The 14,733-nt window shown below is 37.4% G+C and overlaps 1 protein-coding gene across 1 annotated transcript in view; it reads right to left on the reverse strand.

The window, feature by feature from the left end:
- The window catches only part of PRIM2 (DNA primase subunit 2), a 93,746-nt gene that overhangs the window by 29,138 nt on the left and 49,875 nt on the right, over positions 1-14,733 (reverse strand). Inside the window, exons 8-9 of the mRNA XM_030447776.1 lie at positions 12,894-12,966; positions 11,591-11,776 (exon numbers count right to left, since the gene is read on the reverse strand). Of these exons, the coding sequence (XP_030303636.1) occupies positions 11,591-11,776; positions 12,894-12,966 (259 nt within the window). The remainder of the gene's footprint in view (positions 1-11,590; positions 11,777-12,893; positions 12,967-14,733) is intronic.

The following is a 14,733-nucleotide window of genomic DNA, read 5'->3' on the forward strand; positions in this document are numbered from 1 at the left end:
CTTCCACAAAGCCCCATGCACATGTACTACTCCAAATGCATATTTGGAATCAGTCCATATGTTAACTTTCTTCCCTTGACTCAATACCAAGGCTCTTATCAGGGCCCAAATTTCTGCTTTCTGCGCTGACGTGCCTGGGGGCAATGCTTTTGCTTCCACTATCTGCTGCAAGGTAACCACCGCATACCCGGCATACCTGGTACCTTTTTCCACAAAGCTGGATCCGTCCGTGAACAGTTCCCAATCAGGGTCCGGCAGTGGCTCATCCTTCAGGTCCTTCCGGCTAGCGTACACTTGTTCGATTACTTCCACACAGTCATGTTCCAGCTCTCCTTCTTCCTGGGTGGACCTGAGGAATTCTGCTGGGTTAAGGTGATTTGTTATTTTCAGTTCCACATCATCCTGTTCCCTCAATTGGGCCTGGTATTGGAGCATCCTGCTCGACGAGAGCCAATGGCCCCCCTTTTGTTCCAATACTGTGATAACCATATGAGGCACATAAACTGTCATGTGCTTGCCCAATGTTAGCTTACGTGCTTCTTGGATCAGGATTACTGTGGCTGCCACTGCTCTTAGGCATCCTGGCCATCCCCCACTTACTGAGTCCAATTGTTTAGAAAAGTACCCGACCGGTCTTTTCCAAGACCCCAGTTTCTGAGTGAGCACCCCCAAGGCCAACTTTTGCCTTTCATGTACATACAATTGAAAGTCCTTGGTTAGATCCGGTAGACCCAGGGCAGGTGCTTCCTTGAGGGCTTGTTTTAACTCCCGAAACGCTTTATCTTCCGTGGGTCCCCACTTAAATCTCGGTTCCTTTACAGCCTCATACAGTGGTTTGGCTGTCAGTCCAAAGTTGGGGATCCACAGTCGACACCAGCCGATCATTCCTAGAAAAGATCTTAGTTCCTGATTATTACGGGGTACTGGAATTGCACATATGGCTTGTATGCGATTTACCCCCAAACGGCGAACTCCCTGCGAAATTTCACATCCTAAATAGATGACCTTTTGTTTGACCAGCTGTGCCTTTTCTCTGGATACCCGGTATCCAGCCTGTCCCAGCATATTCAATAGTCCAATGGTTAATTTGAGGCAGAGACCTTGTTCCGTGGTACCCAGGAAAATGTCATCCACATACTGCAACACCACATAAGAGAAAGGCGAGTCTTTTACCTGGGTAATCTTCCATTCCTCAAGTTCCTTGGCCAGCTGGTTACCGAATATGGTGGGCGAGGATTTAAACCCTTGGGGAAGCCTGGTCCATGTGAGTTGGCGCTTTCGTCCCGTGTCGGGGTTCTCCCATTCAAATGCAAAAATGTTCCTACTTTCAGGTGCCAGAGGTATGCAGAAGAAGGCATCTTTTAAATCAATTACTGTAAACCATTGAAATTTCTCAGAAACAGATGTTAACAATGTGTACGGATTTGCCACTACAGGATGTATATCTTTGGTGATTAAATTAATTGCCCTTAAATCCTGCACTAACCTGTAATTACCATTAGGCTTTTTGACCGGGAAGATAGGAGTGTTGAATTCAGATTCACACTCCTGCAGAATCCCTAAATCCAAAAATTGAATTATCATTGGGGCTATCCCCTTTCTAGCTTCTAGGCTAATGGGGTACTGCCGTATCCTTACTGGTTGGGCCCCTTCCTTTAATTCTACTACTACTGGTACTGCCGCTTTAGATTTACCTGGGGTCCCTGTTTCCCAAACCCATGGCACGACTGCTTGTTCGATTTCCTGTGGTATCTCTTCTTCTGATGAGGAGGAAGACGGATCCTTGTTTGAACTTTCTGAAGGGGCCTTATAAGGTGGGAGCGGTGGTGCACTTGGGGAAACTAACAAGGATACATCCTCCTCCTCCTCTGAGAACCGTACCTTGCGTTCTTTACAGCCAGGACATTTATCACATTCTACTTTCATAGATTTTAACACTAACAGCCCACAAGCCTCCTGCCACTCAGGTTTTCCTTTTAAATAATAAAACAAATCCAAATACTGTATTTCATCCCATTTCTCAGTTTCTCGCAAAAAGTTCATCATAGGACTTAGTATTTCAGGGGTTAATGTACCATTTCGCGGCCACTGCATACCCCCTGTTTCATATTCAGGCCACACATGATTACAGTAATCAATCAAGGTTTTCTTCCGTAACTCTTGTCCAAAATTGCCTTCTTTCCAATGTTTCAACAGACAACCCAGAGGTGAATCCTCAGGGATATCCTTGCTATTACAAGACAGAGCTCTAAAGGTCTTAAAAGGCAGCATGCTGACACTTATGTTTGCGCGCTCTTATACACACACACACACCCACACGCACACACAAAACCAATATTCGGCCGATTACCAATACCAAATACCAAACTTGCCTATACTCGTCGCCGCGAGTGGCAAGTGCTGGATCCGCACAGCTTTCTACTTGCCGTGTCTTACGACCAGCGCCCAATACCAAATACCAAACTTGCCTGTACTCGTCGCCGCGAGTGGCAAGTGCTGGATCCGCACAGCTTTCTACTTGCCGTGTCTTACGACCAGCGCCTAGGCTTCCAACCAACCAATTCTAATACTAACTTAATACTAACTTGTTTCTATAAGGAATAAAGCACCTTCGGGCTTACCTTATGGTCGTCCGTCGGGCGCGGGGTCGGGCACGGGTTGATGTCTCCTCCAGGAATCACCTGGTGCCGGCTTTTGGAGTGGATCAGCACGTGAACCGCCCCAGCCGCCTCCGGAGTCCCATCTGGGTCGCCAGAAAACTGTTGCCCGTAACCAAAACACAAACCAACAGAGTCAGTTTATGCGGTGCTTTATTCAGGGCCCGGGAAGCCTGAGGACTAGCGTCCAAAGTCAGGGTTCCGAAGACTCTCATTTTTGGTTCAGTTTTTATACCTTTTTCTATTACAGGCCACTTACAGAATTACATAAATCTTAGTCACAAGCTGTCACATAGAACAATAGACAAACAGTCACATAGATCTTACAAATAACAATAGATAATCATCTCTTAAGCTGTAAATCCACGGTTTACCTTTTCAGCTGTCATTATCACCTGACCCACCACCTGGATATAATTTTCATCTTGATCTTTGGTAGATTGTATCAGCTTACCTAACTATTCTCCTTTGATTAATGTTCTTGCTGATGGGGTCGACACACTCCTTATTTTCCTTTGATCATTGTTCTTGTAAGGGTGAGCTCATTCTTAACTAGTTACTTATTTCCAGAATTTTAGTCTACCCGAGCCCCTTCTAACTCTTATTTTGTCCATTTTAAAATTTTACAACTAATATTATTTTATTTCTACTATAAACTACAACAATTCAACATCAGCTAAAGGCATAATTAAAACTACAACACTTTCTAAAACCTACATAATTATGCCCCAAAGACACTTTCTCTTTTGTATCCTTAATGGTACTGATAAACCAGTAACAGCTCTGTGTTTAAAAGGTCATGCAGTAATTGTTTTAAAGTAAAATACATCCTTGCAAGGTAAAAGAGTAAAAAAGTACAGCTTCAGTTTGCTTTTATTCCTTCTAATGCCCAGTAGGTAAAACAGGTAAAATATCTAATTCTAATTCACACACAATTCTAATACACACTGACAGAAAACAGTAACAAGTGAAGTTGCCTCTACCAAAAGATACAGGGAATTGATGCATCATTTACCACTGGAAGGAAAAAAACCCATGGCTGATTTTGGAAATGCAAATAGATCAATTAATTGATACTAAAAACCATCATTAAATTTGGGGCATCCCTTTACCAGAGAATATTCTATCTGTAAATTTAAATATCACTGAAGTTAAAGAGTTGAATAGCACAACATTATGCACCACTTGCATATGTATTACTGGCCTTATTTCAACTTTTAAAACTTCTGAACATAGTGCAAGCTATATATACAAAGATATACACACAAATGAATATATATATATATATATATACACACATATATACACACACACACATTTCTTTATATCAACTTGTAAATGAGCAGTATCTTTTCAGTGATGATTACATACATTGTATAAGGGAAGGAATGGTGAAAAAAAACATTACTTTCATCTTACTGTGCTGCAGTGAACAGTAGGACATTTCTATCATGTATCACAAAGATCATCTGATCTCACAGTCACATCTGATTCTTCATCATCTGACTTCTTATATGTCAGCTGGAGCTCTGATGCACCTTGTTTACTTGCCCAACTTAAAAAAAAATGTAAAATAGACTAAAAGAGAAACAGGCACAGAACTATACTCCTTGCAGTAATGTCCTTAAATACAACATGGTATGTTATTTTAATGACAGCAATTCCATACTACTATTTAACTGTAAGTCCTAACAAAAATAACCATCTGATGCAAACAACTTTTAACTGTTTCAATTTGATCTCACTCTAATTAGATGGGAAGCAAACAACAACCTCTTGCTCTAATTAGATGAGCAAATATTCTTCAGTCTCTCTAGAATGACTGTGTTCTCAATACTAAACAGAAGTAACACTGACAATGCTGATAGTGACTTCCCTGTAGCCACAGGCCATAGCTATATGTTTACAGGCATTACTAATACTCTATATATTTGATACACCAGTGAGGAATCTTATTCCAGCTCCTTCCTATGACTTAACAAAAATTAACAGGACTCTGCAGGGAGATAGTCACATTTGATCACAGAATCATTCAGGTAGAAAAGATCTTTTAAAACCACCATGTAGAACTGCAAATTTAACACTGGTGTACTTGAATACACCACTAAACTGTGTGCCATACTTCTTGGAATACAATCAAATGTAACTCCTGGGAGAGTGCTTTCTCAGTCCTCCCACTTCCAGAAGTCATTGCAAATCTGCTTCCCACTGCTCTGCTCAATAGGTATACAAAACAAAATGAAGAAATCAAACTACACAGATAAGTGCTACCCAGGAGAATGGAAAAGAATGCTAACAAACATAGATGAATGTGCACAGGACATGAAGAAAACAAAGAAAAAGTCAAATCTTTATACACGGATTTAATTAAAACAATTTATGTTAGCAAGAACCTTGTGTAGACTTAACATAGGAACTGTGATACACTTACTGCCAAAAATAACTCAATTTTAATGGCAATTAAAGGTTAATTCCATTCAGCTAAATAGTTACCTGGACTACAGTTCCTGGACATAGGAGAGAGGTTTTGCAAGAAATTCCTGATTTTCAGGCTCAGTTCTAACAATTCATATAGAATCAAATGAGGAAGAATACCTCCACAACCTAAGTCCTCAGAATTTTTAATGGAGTCCAACAGCTCCTCACTGATTTTTACTGGCAAATTACCATAGACAAACGAAAGAATAAATCTTTTTCCAGCTACTAATACAGCTTGACTCAGATGCAACATCTAGCCATGCACTTGTGGCTTCAAGTCATGCTTTTAATTTTCATGCCGTTTTATAAATTTCAGACTGTAAACAAAAATCATGCAGAACATTTCTTCTGCATCTTGTTTATTAAAATACAAAATGAACTTCAGACTACCAGCCAAGATCACAACAGCTAATCAATCTCAGCAACAATTTCCCTTGACATGAATATCACCTTCAACAACAGTTGTGTTGCCTCTGAATAATGCCCATTAAATTCCAGACTTCAATTTATATGCAAAGAAAGCCCAGTAAGGAAGCTATATGATAAGATTATCTTCTGATGACTGGTTCACTGCCATAAAGGTGATTTCTGGAATCCAACATGACTTGAGTTCAGACTATGTACATTTTTAATTTGGTGTTGAGTGTGTCCCTGTGGCAAAGGCTGTTCGAGTTATAGCTACCAGCATCTTGGCTGAGTTACTTCACAGTTTGCACAAATACTTGTAAAGCTATTCAGAGGAATGCTAAAAATGGACTACACTAAAAAAAGAAAAAAAACTAACAAGACAACCTCTAAACCAAACCACAAAAAGGAATTAAAGAGTAGTAAAATCTCAAAGTCCTGTTCTTTAGCCTTTGGGGTTAAAATTCAAATTAGATACTAATTTTTACTTCAAGTGTACATTCATGGGATACACTCGGACCACTTGCTGTCTTGAAACCCCCATAACAATTGCAGATTACTGGCCTTTTCCTGCAAACTTGCATTTTAAAAAGTTTAATGTAAATTCAATAGCAAGTTTGGCAATCAAAATGAGTCATGTAAATAAAAGTGCATTTTCGTGTTTCTTTTGACAATTTATAGCTTTTAGCTTGCTATTAAAGCAATTTCAAGAGCTAGCTTTGTTTGCAGAATAAAGAAATAAATAACATTTGAAAACATATCATTAAAGAATTTTTACTTTCTCTGTGCTCTGTTATACGAGGCAACTACAGCCATGCAACACATAATGTTATGAATAAAATGTCATTTTGCCTAGACAGAATAAAAGTGATTCACTCAAAATTTCTGAAATTCTCTTGTCCTACCTCACAATAACTAGAGCATGAAATGATAATTTCGAAATAACGAAAGAGAAACACAGATAGTAAGTGGTTCTACTGAAGCTAATTTTTCTAGTCACTGGAAGAAGGAAAAATGTATTTCATTTTATGATAAGTTTAACACAAAAACACAGCTTAATCAAAACCTTGACTATCTAGTCCCATGATAACTGATGAAAGAAGGGCAATATGCTTAACTGTTTTAATGCTTTGTTACCATTGCATAATCTTGAACTTCCACAAAATTCAGGATTTTACAGGTAATATATGCTGTACGCTTATTACCTTTTCTATATCCTAGAAGACAGCAAACATTTTCTTAAAGTTCTATAGTAGCCATTATACATCTGTGGAGAATTCAAGCTGGGCAACCTATTTGTATTAAAGCACCACTGACAAACAATGGAAACAAGATCAGATTTAAATCTGTATAGAGCAATTTCAATTATATTCACATCATAATCTCTTACGTGTTAAATATTGTGGCTTGCTGTTCAACTGGTCATTCTAGGCTGCAGATCAGTAAAGCGTTAATAATTCAAGAATAAAAGTAGCAAATAATATTTAATTAGAAAATTTTCTTTAAAAATGTAACAGAATAAGATCCTTTTCTGATTTACAAATCAAAGTATGTTCCCCTAAAGTAGGCAACATTACCCAATATAAGGAGGACAAGTAAAAGAAGAACTACCTGCAAATCAACCCCCAAATCTCAAACAAATGAGAAGATAAAATACTAAAACCAAATGTAGTCCACTGACTAAAGAGAAAATATTCCTGGGGATTTAATGAGATGGAAGTTATTTTAAAGAATTGCCACATCATCCATGTATTACAAATTGCACTAGTTGTGCATGGTTAATGGCACTGCCCTGCAAATTAACAAGTGCCTATTTCTGTTTTCATTTAAATACACAAGAGGTTTTTTCTAGAATGATTATATAGACCTACATAGCATTATAGAATATGCTCTTGTAACTACATCTACGCATTGTATTTGTTTATTCCTCATGATCTTGTCTCCCCCTAGTGACCAACCCTCACAAAAACATACTTCTACCTATGCTCAGAACCAGAAGGTAATTTCAAGCTGGAAAGGACCTCAGAAGGTCTCAAGTCCAAGCATTCCGGTTGACCCTGGTAGAATCATTCATCACCAGCTCTTTGCATTCAAGGTAAAGTTTCAATCCTGAATCCAGAATCAAGAACCTCCTAAAATCAATTGGAAAATAAATGAAAGAGGCAGGAAAATCTAATCACTGGAACCATCTCATTGGGAGGAATCTTCATTCCAAAGTTCCATTTTTTCTTAATGGAGTAGGAGATTTATTTCTTTGCATTCTGGTGTGGTAGTAAGTTGTCTGTCCTCAGTTTCATAAATGATCATCATGTGTGAAAGAAACATCTAGAATATATCAATAATCAACTGAAGCTCAAAAACTTAAATGTGAAGGATTTGCTCCTTTAGCAATCACAGACTCTGAGCAAAGTTCAATCTGAGTAAACTTTTCCTTCTTCCAGGAAAATGTCTGTCATGAGGACCTTCAATAGTGAGAAAGGATGAAGATAGAGTCAAAAAACTCTGATAGGTCATTGCCACTTGTGATCAACTGCTACAGAAAACAATAAGCCATACAAAACTGCAGTGAGATGGTCCGGAAAATTACATCAGAAAGAACAAGAGGCTTTATTAGCCTGAATGCTACCATATTGCCCAGAAAAGAGCCCTTAAACACAGCAAATAAAGAGCCATGTCCTGCTCTCAGGAAGAAGCTGGAATGACAAGAAAGCTGTTCTGTCATCACAACAATTTTGTAAATAGGGTAACACTTACGTTTTGGACATTCACTTAAACAAACAAATTCTTGCAGAATTTTCAGACTTCAGTATCATATGCAACCATGATAAAAATCAGACCAACATCAAACTGCAGTATCAAAGAAATTACTTTCAAACACATGTGAGCATAAACACCATCTCTTCTGTAAAATGCGGTAAATAATCAGAGAACCAGAAGAGAGCATTTTGCATCCAATGTCCATGACATACTGCTAAAAAAAAATATGTATCATGAATATACATGTAGCAAAGGAAAGTAGAAAGTGAAGCATTGCCTTAGAGTCACCTATCTGTACCAAAACCTTGATTCCAGCTAAAGAAGTAACTGAGTAATGCCTTAAAGAAAGTGATCCAGCTTTCATTTCTTTCCTTCGTTCTGAACGCCACATCATCTTTCCAAGCCTCAGATTTCACAGGCACATCCTAATCATACAAATAGATCTGAGAACAGTGACAGCCAAGTAATGATCTCCACTATAGCAGGACTTTATTTTCAACTATCACTATCAACTGTCAACTATCAACTGTACTGTAATTATTTAATTTGGCTTGATCATTTTATTTATTTCTTATTTTCAAAAGCATATTGGAATTACCTCATTCTTTTTTAGGGTGAAGGAAAGGAGTTAATTTTTTAAGCAACAAGATGTGGAAGAATCTATGGGAATCAGTATCCATTTAAAATAAGATTACATTTTATAGAAGAAAAAAAAAAACAGCCTTAAAATAGCATTGAGGTTATGAAGTCAACTGGCATAGCCATTCACTCAGAATGAACAAACCTACCATCATTTGACTGTTGATCCTATCATCTCAGCAGCAATAATTTACTGTTTAGGCACTCTTGGACTAGCAATTTGCAAAGTAAGTTTTATTATGGTGCCTAAAGAAACAATAAAATATTATTTTCTGCTCTGCATTTGTCTCTGTTGTGAACTTGCTAGTACATGATGATTTCTCCCCTCAGCAGAGCACCTCTACCAGTTTTCATGCTTTCTTTGAAATACTACTCTATTTTTTTCACTGGATACATGGTTTCACACTTCATTTCCAACATACTTCACAGATTCCTCTCTAAAGGTAAAATACTGTTTCTTAAAACCTTTTCTACTGTGCTTGTATCAATGAACACTGGGGTATGTCCACATCAGTGATTGAGAGCACAGGAGAGCTTTTTGGTGAAAAATTTCCTTGTGCCTAGTGGTAGGTACTCCAGTGTGCACTGAGGTGTTCAAGGTAACTTCCTTCCTGATGAAAACTGAAGCTGTTTGCCAAGAATTTTTAGGATTAAGACCTGGTGAAAATGTTGCAGCCATTAAAGAGGAATGTAAACACACAATTATGAAACCATGACCACCTACAGGAAATTGAACATTTCCTCATTGCAATACACCAGTCAGAAATGAGTAATTTAACCTTAGCCTTTAGCAAATACCATGTATGTATCTTCACAAGGCTCCAGTAAAACAAAACAGCATAATTAACTCCACTCCACAGGCAAGGAACAATGGCGCAAGTGTTAGAAAATAAATATGTCAAAAGAGGAAAATACCAGTAAGAATTGTATTAACCTTCATTTTTTCAGAACATTAAACATTAAATGACATTTTACTGGCCACTGACTTCAATTACAGGTGTGAAAAAATGAGGTTTGTTTTGTTTTGGTTTTTTAATCCCAATCTGAAGCTACATATCCAGAACTTGAGACAAATGACAAAATACATGGAAATAGCAGCCTGCTAGTGAAAAATGCAGTAACAACAACCCCTTGCTTCATTTATAACATCCTTTCTAACTTTTGAAGCTAAATACAGGAGCATAAAAATTTATTTCTACAGCTTACCAACAGAGATGCTATAGAAGAAACTCATAACCATGCAACTGAAAATAGGATCCAAGGTGCACACATGCCTTCATACATGTGCATACACCTACAATCAAAGCATGCATAGGTGGAATTCAACCTGTTTCCACAACATTTTTTTAAACTAGTACTAATAATAAATATTCACATTGTTTTTGTTTCTGATAGCTTGTTTTAAGCATTGGAAAATAAAAATGAAAAGTCTGCATTTTTCTGAACTTAGCCAGCAATTAATTGGCATTCAACTGCAAAATTTAAGTAATTACTTCAATTCAAATCTTTTCTTGAAAGCTTCATAAAAGAATGCATTTTGGATTTCTTTTTTAGCAAAATACTTAACTTCTCTTAAATTATATCCCATTTCTGAAGCTAGACTTAAAGGTTTAGGCACTCATTCAAATCATCCCTTTAAACACCTTTACCATTTGCAAAAGATCTGCAGACCAGTTCATTGATCTATCTGCCAGGAGTTGAAAGAGACATACATACTTTAATTCATTGTAGCCAGCATTACTTTTGCCCTGTATCTTATCTAAATAGTCATGTCCCAGAGATGTTAAGCTAACAGAAGATTGCCAAACACTCCAAAACACTTCCAAGTGTTATGAACAGCTGAGATCTCACAAAATTAAATGCAAAGTATCACAGTCCAAACAAAACTGACCCAGGGTCTGAAACATCTGCTTTAACAAATACCACAGGCCAGGCAGAGATGGATGAGAGAGGACATCTGCTTCACTGTCTCTAGGCTATTCAAGGTAAGGAGCAGTTCACACACCTCCAAAAGTTAGCAAACATTTTTCATACTCTCAGAGTGGCAGCATATGTCACATTTCCCTCAATCACAATACTCTCAAAAAGTATTAGCAAGGGTTAGGCCAGTGACTGGCATGCCAATAGTATGCCCACTGAGCAGTAACAGCAATTTCTCCCTACTTCCTTGAACATATACTTCTTTGTTCACCTCCAGTTTCTTTTCTTTTTAGACTGTAAATTTGTTAAGGCAAGCCCACCTCACACATAGCTGTCCAGCTGGCATTCTTTAATTAACCAACAAAAAAGGCTAACCCTGCCTCTTATATAGTAAGAGGCAATTACCAGACTGGTGAATTAATTTAGTCATATAGTACATATATTTCATAAAAGACACTGGTTTCCTTTTCATTTGGTGGTAAAATAAGATTTTTCCAGTCTTCATCTGTAAAAGCTTCTTTGTTGCTTATATTTTTTCCCCATTCTTCAGGTGAATGACCAAGAAAATCGATAAAAAGAAAAAGACAAAAGCACTCCCCACCTTTGAAGACATAACTGTGCCTTTTGCTCAGTTATCTACTTTGAGAAGCATCTATTCAAATACATAGCACAACGTATGCATTAACTGCATCCTCATGTTCACATGTTCAGGAATTTATCATTTGTTGAACTACCTTGTCTGGATCCACTTTTCCTCTGATAAATTCTTTCTTCCAAAATTCCAGTGCCTGTTCCAGAGTCAAGCCAATGCCTTTTAAGAACAGACCATACTGCATACGGCCTCCATGGCGGAGATGGTGGTTATCACGGAGGGCTCTGTGCAACTGACGCATGCAAAGAGGGAATGACTTCACAGACAGCTGTCAAGAGAAAAATTTGTAGGGCATATGCTTACTGAGATTATTAATTAGCTCCACTTGAAAATGCCAACATCTGGAAGAAAAGATATGCATGTGCAGAGTGCAATGGATCTGATGATAACACATCATGGAGTGTGTCCATAAGCCACCAGATCCAATAATGATCTCAAGAACAAAATCCAAAAGACACAGTAATACAGATGGTAGCATCAGAGTAGTTTCAGCTACCAAGTAACACACATTTAACTACTGTCACCAAAAATATATCCATAGTTCTATTACAATGTTTCTTCCTTCTTCCTCCTGGAATGGTAGAGTCAACTTTGTTAAACAGAGTTTTGGGAGGTTGAGAGAGGAGATCAGGTTTCTTTAAACAACTTTGATAAACTACAAAAAGGAGTAAAATCCACTGCAACTGATCTGCAGGTTTTTTCCCCTGAAGAATACTATGTCTTGTAGAGAAAGATCTGAGACTTAAAAAAAAAAATTAACATCCAAATTTATTTGGGCTTTGCATTTTTATTTTTAACATCTGAGTCATGCCATGGAACTCAGTAGTAAAGAAACACTGTCATGCTTAAATGGAACACTGAAAATACAAACTATTTCTAAAGTTCAGATATAAGAGTTGTAATGTATTTTAAATTGTTTGTGCATCATTGGTGAAGTTTTAACATTTATTTTATTCACCTCCTTGTTTTGAAAAACCCTTCTGTACATCTAAAGTCTAAAAAAAAAAAAGCAATATTGTAAAAAAGACTAATATTTCAATAATCATACACCAAACATTATGGGTTGCAAAACAACAAAATAAGGCATTTTTGTTAAACTCTGTTTATAATTACATTATGTATTTATGAAAGTACACAAAATGAAGCAACAAATTAAGCACTTCATTACAGTTCATGCCTAAATCCTGATTAGTTGCCTTTTCAGTTAATTCTGCGCTATTTTAAACTTTACCAGAATTTCATTTAAGTAGTTCTCAAGAGTTAAAGCATGAATAAAATTTAAAAAATAAAAGAAAGGCTTTGTATGTTGTCTGTACACAGAGTACTTGAATTTAAAGGGTTACAGATCAACACACAATATAGCACAATAAAGGCAGAAGACTTACAGAATCAATCTGTTCTAGAGAAATTTTTCCAGTGTTCTTTTGCACGCTGTAATCTGGGCCAACGTAAGAATGGCTGAAAAACAAAGCATCATTTCAAATGTTAAAAAAATACTATTCTTAAGTTTTAAAACTCATAAAACAGAAATCATCTAGTCCAACACCCTCCTCAAAAAAGTTATCTACAGCAGGTTGCTTTTGCATCTCATCTATCTGGGTTTTGACCATCTGCAAGTACAGAGACTTCATAACCTTCTGAGTGACATGTTCCAGTGCTGGACCCACCTGGCACTGAAAAAGTTGTTATGCAAAAGTGAAATTGCCTGTATATTAGTTTGCTCCCATTCCTTCCTGGCCTATCACTGGATATCACTGAGAAGTTTTGCTATCTTTTATTCCCCTTTATTAGACACTTATTTATATACGTGTTCCCATGCCCCCCCTGAAATTTATCTCCTACAGGCTGAACAATCTCATCCTCTCATCATACATACTGGGGAGCCCAGAACTGAACACAGCTCTCCAGATGTGGCCTCACCAGTGCTGAGTAGGAGGGAAGGATCTCCTCCCTCAGCCAGTTGGGAATATTTCCCCCTAATGCCACCCAAGAGACTGTTGGCTTTTTTTGCTTCAAGGCTACACCGGTGGCTCGTAGTCAACTTATTGACCACCAGACCCTCAAGGTCCTCTTCTGCAAGCCCATTTCACAGGTGTTCAGCACTAAGCCCATACTGGTACATGAGGCTATTCCTCCTCAGATCCAGAACTTGGAATTTCCCTTTGTTTAACCATAGCATTCCTGTCAGCCCAGCCAAACTGAAGAATTGACAGTACAGCAGGCAGTAAAGCAAAAAAGGGGCTTTGGATGCAGCACATTGGTCCAAAAATCAGTTTGCGAAGTCTAGGTAAGAAAAAAATTTCTTTGTGCAAGAGGGATTTTGCAACTAACTCACAAAAATCATTTCTTAATTCTTTTGAAGGGATACAAAGGTTAACTCCAGAATAAAAGGATTTAGCTAGATGATGACAGTAAGGGCTAATGATTGTTTTGTGACATTTCAATACTGTAAAGTATGAAAACCATAAAGATAAAAGTTGATTTTACTACACTGCAAATAGCTTGTTTAATTATACATTCATTGATTCATTCTTTAGTCTTATTTCTAGTACACACTGGAGCACCAGGCAAGCTTATTGTATTTAATAGATTTTTTTTTCATTACACAACAATGGATAAATAATTAAAAGTATTTGAGCTGTGTATGTCTATTACTACTGATCCTACTAAAATGATATCTAAATTTCCTTGTAGAACCAGATCTGCATAATTTTACTTGGGCAAACTACAAACAAAACAGAACAACAACCACAAAAATCACAGTTCAAAATTATTCTGTTTGAATCACATAACAACAGAAAACAGCTTAGGCAACTTCAATTGTTTTTTTAAAAACACAGAAATTTTAAAAATTACTATTCAGCCAGTTATGACAACCTGGGACAAGTGCTGGTAACTTCTTAAGCTGTTCTACTGTTCTACTGTAACCACTTTACATCATCTGCTTGTATCCTATAGCATTTATTAGAATCATACCAGTATTTTTAAAAATTGCTAAGCTAAAGAAAACGACTTCTTCCTAGCATTCATAGAAAAGACTGGCCTGAGGAGGTCCAAAGAGAGACATAAAAGTTTTTCTTTACAATAAATGAAACAGAATAAGACTTCAGAAGTTACTGCTAAAAAGAGAACATACTCTCTGCATTTTGCTGACCATTACATCTGGACTTGGTAGAAAACTTTACTGCAGGGACAGAAACTCAGTGTCAAGGGGAGGAGAGAGAA

This window comes from Calypte anna, chromosome 3 (assembly GCF_003957555.1).
Source record: "Calypte anna isolate BGI_N300 chromosome 3, bCalAnn1_v1.p, whole genome shotgun sequence".
NCBI lineage: Eukaryota > Metazoa > Chordata > Aves > Apodiformes > Trochilidae > Calypte > Calypte anna.